This window comes from Alexandromys fortis, unplaced genomic scaffold (assembly GCF_014885135.2).
Source record: "Alexandromys fortis isolate MF-2015 unplaced genomic scaffold, M_Fortis_MF-2015_v1.1 scaffold_14, whole genome shotgun sequence".
In the NCBI taxonomy this organism is placed as follows: Eukaryota; Metazoa; Chordata; class Mammalia; order Rodentia; family Cricetidae; genus Alexandromys; species Alexandromys fortis.
Genome location: NW_026067910.1, coordinates 892,059 through 900,927, shown reverse-complemented (window position 1 = coordinate 900,927; position 8,869 = coordinate 892,059). Strand labels below are relative to the sequence as shown.

Below are 8,869 nucleotides of genomic sequence, written 5' to 3'. Positions count from 1 at the left end.
CTCGAAAATTAAAAAAAAAAAAAAAAAAACAGTGTAATCTTTGTGTCTTCTATTTGTTTCTCTCATGGTGCTTGGCAATTTGTAGCTTGTGTGATTCCTCTACACATAAAAATTTCTGCTGTTCCCACTGGGGAACTTCGAGTCCTTAATGATAAACCTACTACCTCTTAAATAATTTTTATTAGATATATATTAGCTACTTAAAGGAATATATGACTCTTACTCTGAAAACTGAAAACATTTACAGACCTTCTAAATCATCAATTCCATCTAGGCTTTCAGATTTTATCAAGTCGTTTGGCAGTACAGAGAACAGAGTGTTATGTTAGATTTGACCTTTTAGATTTTTCAACTTCCTTTACAAACCTAATTTTCCTGTATGGTAGCACTCTAGTTTCTGGTCCTAATTTCTCCATATGGTCCCTCCGGTATGATCGCTTCCCTCATTGTCTGCATTCAAAGAAAGCCATTTAGATTTATTCTCCAGATCCCTAACTTGACCTGTAGTCCATGCTGTACCTGCTGCTCTCAGGCGGACCTCATCTGCTGTTGTCATGCCTTTGCAGTCCTTCCTCGTTTATACTTGTTGGGTCTTTACCTTATCCCATTGCCTTTTTACCTTTGTCAGTCAGCGAGAGAGACAGACAGAGAATGTGAGTCCTGAAGTGTGCCATTGCTTTGGAGGTGACAAGTTTTAAGTAAAATAGACCAGTTTGGATCACTGTTTTATACTTCTGGATTGTTAATGTGGAAAAATTTTATACCCAGTAAGCTATACATATTTTGAATTAATTATGTATAGATTGCTTGTAACAGATAATCTTTACAAATGGCTTTCATGTCATCTATGAAAAATTCTAAGTGATATTAAGACTTTTTAAAACCTAATGACCTGGGATTGACTTAGAAAAAAAACCAATGATCTACATAAATATAATTATGCCTTACACTTTTTTTTTAAGGTTGCTCTGACTAACTACACTTTTGAAAATGTGAGCTTTCACGTTCTCCATCAGCGTTTTCCCCTTTTTACCTTCCGCGTCCTGTCAGACTGGTTTGATAACAAGACAGATCTCTACAGGTAATGTTTACCACACCCAAGAGGCGACTGTATCTTTTTATTTATTTTAAATCAGTTTTAGGGGCTGGAGAGACATCTCTGCAGTTTTAAGCACTGGCTGCTCTTCCAAAGCCAGGTTTGATTTCCAGCACTCACGTGGCATCTCACAACTGTCTGTAACTCCAGTTCTAGGGAGTCCAGTGCCTTCTGGCATCTGCAGGCACCAGGCACACATATGGTACGCTGTCACACATGCCAGCAAAGCACTCCTACACATAAAATATTAATTTTAAAAATAGAATTGAGTCACTATTATTGAGCTTTATATTAATATACAATAAAATGCAGACTTTTAAAGTGTGTTGTTCTATGACTCTGAGGAATATATACACTCACTCTGTAGTACCCAGATAAGAAGGATAACTATCTACAAGGGAATACTTAAACAGATTTATAGTCAGTCTACCCAAACCCTAACTATCCACAATAATACTAATTAGAATTATATTAAATACTAATTAGATTTCTATTAGCTGATTGTTTTTGCCACAGGTAGAACATCATAGAAATGGAAATGTTAGTGGAAAAGATACAGCTTTAAAAAAACAACTCTCATGTATGTGAGAAAACAATTTTTACAGAAAACAGGTTTTTTTTAGTACAATATATTCTGTTTATGGTTTTCCCCTCCCCCAGATCCTTCCAGCTCCTCCCCACTTCCCCAGCCACCCAGTTCCCACACCCTATCTCTCTCAAGGTATCTGCTTATCTTCCATTTCATTTTGAGGAACCTCAGAGAAGTAAGTAAAGTAAACTACAGTAAGGCTGAGGCTTGTGTCAAAGCTTCACAGAGAAGTTAGGTTGTAGTTCAGTAATAGAGTGTTGATTCAAGAAAAGAATCATACATAAACCAGTCAATAATACTTATATTCTACTTATTAAAAATTATGTTTGTTAAGGTATGGTATAGTGCTGCTCTAAATGCATGTCTTGCCACCTCTAATTAGGTATTATTCTGAATAGGTAACTTTTTGCCAAGTTAAGTAGAATACTGGACCTGAGTTAGCAAAATCAGGGTGAAATATGAAACTTGTTATCCTTATGATACCTTATCATAAGTACTATTTTAAATTTTGCGTACTATTACTGAGTTTTATTCCTTGAAGTTCTCCGGCATTTAACTCCTTAATATACTTTATATATTGCACTCTCTCCTTTAGTAACCTCACTTTATCTGTATTCATGCATGGATTCTTTTTTGACAGATGGAAAATGGTTGATCATTATGTTAGCCGTGTCCGTGGAAATCTCCAGATGTTAGAACAGCTGGACCTAATTGGAAAAACCAGTGAAATGGCCAGACTTTTTGGCATTCAGTTTTTACATGTATTAACAAGAGGTTCACAGGTAGAAATTTTTCTTGTACACTTTAAAGTACTACATAAATGAGATGCTTATTCTTGTTGACCTGAGTAGGTTTTTAAAACTTTGTATCTAGCCAGGGGGTGGGGGTGGGGGTGGCACATGCCTCTAATCTGAGGCAGGAGGAACCCTGTGAGTTTGAGGCCAGCCTGGTCTACAGAGCTAATACCAGAATAGGCTCCAAAGCCACACAGAGAAACCCACACAGAGAAAAACAAACTTTGTATCTAGTATCAGTACCTGAATAATTGAATCTTGTAGTATCATTAGAGATACCTCTTATCAGTGGGGAAGCCAGGAAAGTAAATCTACCTCATTTATATTTATATTTCTAAGTTTATAGTCTTCCATATTTTTAACATAAAAATAATCTGTAAATCAATTTCAGTGATACCTTGAAAATTGACTAAAAAATACTTAGTGTAGAAAACCATATGATTAGTCTGCAGGGGAAAACCATCCTCAAAATATTGCCATATATTCAAGTAACCATATATTTACATTCTTTTCTCCTTGCAGTACCGTGTGGAATCGATGATGTTGCGTTTTGCTAAACCAATGAACTATATTCCTGTGACCCCTAGTGTTCAGCAGAGGTCCCAGATGAGAGCCCCACAGTGTGTTCCCCTCATCATGGAACCCGAGTCTCGCTTCTATAGCAACTCCGTTCTTGTTTTGGATTTCCAGTCACTATATCCTTCCATTGTGATTGCATATAACTATTGTTTTTCCACTTGCCTTGGCCACATAGAGAATTTGGGAAAGTAAGATTTTGTTTTTATTTTTCCAGTCATGTCCCTGTGCTTTATGTGTTATGATTATAGACTGTCTTCACACTTCCTTAAGAATAAGGGAGTTGGGTAGAGCACAGCTGACCCAATGTTGCAGTTGTCTTCCTAATTGACATGATCTTATAATTGATTCAGTTTTGTGAATGGACGACACACATGAACAGGGTCATTAGTGGGGACAGATCAGCCTTGCATCTTTCTGTTTGATTCTTCAGGAGAATTATTTTTTTAATATAGCCTTCAGTGCAATACTTTGAAAGTAATGATTTAATTCCAGTTGTCACTTCCTCCTAGAAAAAGGCTGTGATTTTTCAAAAGATGGAATTAACTCTTAGATTTTGTTAGTTCATGTAAATTCAATGAGAATAACATTTTAAATTATCAAAGGAGTGAATATTTTTCCTAGACTATAAGAAATACAGAATCTTCTTACTGATTTTGTGTACTTGAGACCAGGTCTTGTGATCTAATCTGGTAGTATCTTTCATAGAAAATATTTGTAGAAACTGTTGTCGTTAATCCTTTCTTTTATTAAGAAGGAAATTTGGAATTACTTATTATTATACTTGAAATTTTCTTTAGGGAGTTTGAAATAACATGATTATATTTTGAGTTGGAATTTGTATTTTAGTGAATATTCAGTTCTTAATTTGTAAAGCACTGTTATTTAAGGAATGCCTTTTTTCTGTAGGTTGTGCATATATGAAGAATTTTGTTAATGAACCAAGTAAGCATATTACTAGTTACATGAACTCATGTTTACATGTTTGGATATGGAGTTGTGATGAAGTTAGAGATGTGTCTTTAGGCTCTGTTGTGTCATCTGAGAAGGTCTCTGCTCAATATTTTCTTTCTTAACAGGTATGAGGAGTTCAAATTTGGCTGTACCTCTCTCAGAGTACCTCCAGATTTACTTTACCAAATTAGGCATGACATCACAGTGTCCCCCAATGGAGTAGCTTTCGTTAAGGTAATACTCTCCTGTAAATGAAAGGAATCAACCGTGGCTTACCTTTAGAGAACAAATAGTGTTTAGGTATTGTTGACATATAAGGTTACACAGCTTGAAGACTTTTATCTCATAAAGTCAAAAACAAATCTTCTAAGAAATCATTTTGAAGAAAAGTAATCATCTTCCTTTGGTTGAATTTGGGTTTAAATATTTTAATTGCTATATTTTAATTCATGAAATATTGAAGAAAGTAAGTGTACACCTATAGCATCTACCTCCTGCTATAATCTGGCAGACATACCTAGCAATTTGATGGTTAAAAGATGTTATCTGCAAAAATTTTAATTGCTTTAATGTGTACATCCTGCAAGTTTTCTACATTATTTTAAATTTAATTATTACCATCTTAGACACGATGATACTTTAATAAATTTAATGATTGCATTTTTAGAGAAGACATACAAACTAAAAATAAAGTTCCTTTCTTCTTTGTATGCTTTCTCCTCAAGAAAGACTAAAGAAAGCTTCCTAACTGAATAAAGAAAATAGGAGATTTCAGAGGTTATATAGCCAACTTCTTTCCTAGTTCCTTAGCAGTGAGTTGATGTCTACTACACTTATGAAACAATGTTTGATGTAGATCCCACCAACCCTCCAATTCATTCTGGTGTACTTATTACCAATTAAGAGATAATACTAAATGTTAATTAGCAATTTAGATGTTAAAATATTTACCAATAAGTTCCTGGTGTATTCCTTTCTTAGAAATTTTTGGAGCTGAATTTTTGTTTCCCTGTGTTTTAAAAAAATCCTTTTTCAAATACTATTTCTGCATATTTGATCATGGTTCTTTTTAAGAAATCAGGAAAGCAGTCATATTCACAGTGTGGGGTGGAGTGGAATCTTGGAAATAAATATAAGTAAAGACTTCCTGTCTTTGGCCTTGACAGTAAAAATTATAATACAGTGAGTGGGACATGGTGCCCCACGCCTTAATCCCAGCACTTAGAAGGCAGAGGCAGGCAGATCTCTGTAAATTTCAGGCTAAATTTACACAGCGAGTTCTAGGCCAGCCAGGGCTAAGTTGTGAGGACCCTATCTAAAAAAAGAAAAATTATAAAAACACTCAAGAAAAAAAAAAACAGAAGAAATGAGAAGATAGGAAAACTTCAATGTATGAGAATTAATATTGTTAAAATGATATAATATCAAAATTGAGCTACATGTTTGATGCAGTCCCTAATAAATACCAGTAACTTTCACGAAACTTGAAAAAAAAAAAAATAACCAAACAGACAAAGAACTAAAAGTCATACAGAAACACAAATAAAACCAAATAGAAAAAGCCAATCCTAAGCAAAAAGAATAATAATGAGGAGGGGAGACATCACAATACCTAATTTCAAAATACACTACAAAGCCAAAGAAACAAAAACTTCACTGAATAATATTAGATATAACTGGAATATAGACCAATGGAATAGAATAAGGAACCTAGATATAAATGTGTGAATCTAAACCATCTGATTCTTGGCAAAAATACCAAAAATATACATGGGGGAAAAGTCAGCTTTAACAAAAAGTGTCAGGAAAACTGAAACTAGATCTCTCTGTCTTTAATTCTACATAAAAATCACCTGAAAGGCTAGAGACACATCCTAGCGGTTAAAAGCACTGGCTGTTCTTCCAGAGGACATGGTTTTGATTCCTAGCACCCATACGTGGTTTACAACTGCTCGTAACTCCAGTTCCAGGGAATCTGATGCCCTCTCGGGGCTCTCTGGGCACCAAGCTACAAGCATTGTACTCAGATAGACATGCAGAAAAAATACTCATTGACGTAAAATAATTAATACACCTGAAATTAAAATTAAAATCATCTGAAAATGAATTAAAGGCCTAAAACTAACACGGATACAGAAAAACATGAGAGAAACACTTCTGGACTTTGATACTGGTAACAATTTCCTGAGTGGGACTCAAAATTCAAATAACAAATGGGATTATATGAAACTTAAAAGCTTCTGTCAGCAAATTAAAGAATCATGAGTAAAGATTAAAAAAATATATGGAGTGGAAGGAACTCCAACAGAATTAATATCCAGAATATATAAAGGAGTCAAGAAATCTAATACCAGATGATCACATAATCCAGTCAGTAAATAAGCCTGTGATCTCAAAGAAATTCCAGTGGCTGACTGACATCCATGTGAAAGGTCTGAGAGTCTTTGGCCACCAGGGAAATGTAAATCAAACTGCACTAAGAGTCCACCTCACCTTGGTTTAGGTGGATCTCAGTAAGGAAAAATCAGATGCCGACAAATGTGAGAGGAGTAAGGAGCCCTTATACCCAGCTGGGAGGACAGTAAATTACATAGTCCTGGGGAAAGTGGTATGATGGCCCCTTTAAAAACTAAAACTATACTACTGGGTATCCAGCATCACTTCTAGGTGTAAACCAGAAAGAAAGCACATAGAAGAGATACCTATATGTCCCTGCTCACAGCAGCTAAGTCATAGAATCAGTCAGGGTGCCCATCCTATTTATCATCAGATGAGTACAACAAAAGAATGTGCCGTACACACGCAATGGAGTAGTATTTGGCCATAATGGATAATAAAATTGTATTATTTGCAGAGAAATGGATGGAACTCAACTTATTAAGTAAAATAATCCAAACACAGAAAGACAAGCATCACTTTTTCTCTTATATTTGGAAAACAGAGGCTTAGAGGAGAGGACCTGAAAGCAAGCAGGTTCTACTGGGGAAGAGAAGAGGGGTGGTAGGAGAGTGTTAGAGAGGACAATAGGAAGGGTTTATAATAAGACATAATATGTGAGTGTGAAAGTTTTCACTAATAATCACACTAATAGTTTAATATAAAAATAATTATTAGTTTGCATTAATAATTATAATTTTAATTGCTAGAACAAAGAGAGAACATTAAGTCTGCTTCAAAAGGGTACACCAAATGAATTAGAGGTTAGACTATAATTTCCTTGTCACACGTATAGATTATTTGTTTAAGCTCCCTTTAATAGCATTTTTAAAACCTGATTTACATTTGACCTAGTGTGTAAAACTTAATAAAAATAAGATTTTTTTAATATTCAAAAATGTAATTATCATAACTGAAGTTTTAATTGTTCAGTTTGACATGCGTTATTTTGCACGTGGTTATGAATCATCAGTTAATAACTGTTTTGTGGTTTTCATTCCTACCAGAGTTCTCATAAATCCTCCCTAGTCTTGATTAATACAAATGATTTTTTTTTTTTGGCAACAACAAATTTTATCACCTCATTATTCATCCCCTCTTCCAGATTGCTAATAAATATAGGCCGGAGGGGATGGCTTAGTGGTCTAAGCATCAGATTTGAAATACCTAGAGTCCCTGGAACTGCAGGTTTGAATGTCAGCAGAGTCAACCAGCTCATCATTCTTCCAAGGTAGATAAATGGAGTTCCATGCAGAGCACTGTGTGGGGTCATTAGGGTGAGATCTTTAACACCTGACGTTGGTTATGAGTGATGCAGGCCCATATGTCTTTCTAGAAGGATGGGGGTCTCAATCAAAGTATGAACAGCATTTTCCTCTGAATTTGTTGTGTAGTTATTTATGTACTAGTTGACATCCTGCTTCCTGGAGTTCTCAGAGCTCACATAGAAGTACCGCATCTGAATTATACAGTACAGGAATGTTTTAGAAGAAAAATCCTCTTCAAAAGAAATAAAATTGATCATTTTGTATGACAATTGCTAGTCCTGTGGCTATTTTTGTTAGTAGCATGTTTCAATTTATGAAAGTTGGCCATTATTATAATTGTTTCCTTTTTAGTTACCAAAATCTATATGCCTGTACATATGACTGAGGAGTTTTATATATTCCTTTGTTTTTCCTTTATGATAGCCTTCAGTACGAAAGGGTGTTCTACCAAGAATGCTTGAAGAAATTTTGAAGACTAGATTCATGGTGAAGCAGTCAATGAAGGCTTACAAGCAAGACAGAGCCCTGTCACGAATGCTTAATGCACGTCAGCTCGGACTAAAGCTGATAGCAAATGTCACATTTGGCTATACGTCTGCTAATTTCTCGGGGAGAATGCCATGCATTGAGGTAACACAAACTATTTTTTTATGTTTTTAAACTTTTGATTAAAGTGTCATTTCCATGGCATACTAGTTTTTCTTAAATTAGGTCTATAAACATGCATCTTCCTGAGTATTTGTGAATTTTCTCTGAAAATTCTGTTCCCTTATTTCAATAATTTTTAAATTGTACATATTTTCACATTTATTACCCTGAGTTGAGGTTTCAGTGGCAGTTTATAGTAGTGTTTACAGTAACTTTTATACAAAATAATTCCTTTTAGTATTTTTATAGATAAAAATTATAGTCCAAATGTTACAATAAAGAAAAATCATTCCACAGGCTGGGAAAATGGTTCAGTCGGTAATGTGCCTACTGTATAAACCTGAGGGGCCCAGGTTGACATCTCCAATACCCACACGCACTGTCAGGGGCAACAGCTTTTTGCCTGTGGTCTCAGTGACGAGGTGGTTGACTCTTACTGAGTAGTTTGTCTAACTGAATAAGTGAGCTCTAGGTTCCGTGGAAGACCCTGTCTCAAAAAAGGTGAAAA

The 8,869-nt window shown here is 35.1% G+C and overlaps 1 protein-coding gene across 5 annotated transcripts in view; it reads left to right on the top strand.

Annotated features, from left to right (window-relative positions):
* Rev3l (REV3 like, DNA directed polymerase zeta catalytic subunit) overlaps positions 1-8,869 on the top strand; it is a 133,268-nt gene that overhangs the window by 102,119 nt on the left and 22,280 nt on the right. For 4 of the 5 annotated variants that reach the window (XM_050138113.1, XM_050138112.1, XM_050138114.1 and 1 more), the window contains exons 21-25: positions 963-1,081; positions 2,326-2,467; positions 3,002-3,246; positions 4,135-4,243; positions 8,137-8,343. In XM_050138113.1, the coding sequence (XP_049994070.1) occupies positions 963-1,081; positions 2,326-2,467; positions 3,002-3,246; positions 4,135-4,243; positions 8,137-8,343 (822 nt within the window). Of the gene's footprint in view, positions 1-962; positions 1,082-2,325; positions 2,468-3,001; positions 3,247-4,134; positions 4,244-7,550; positions 7,677-8,136; positions 8,344-8,869 lie in introns of those variants that run through there. The other variant, XR_007590969.1, reaches the window with a different exon arrangement.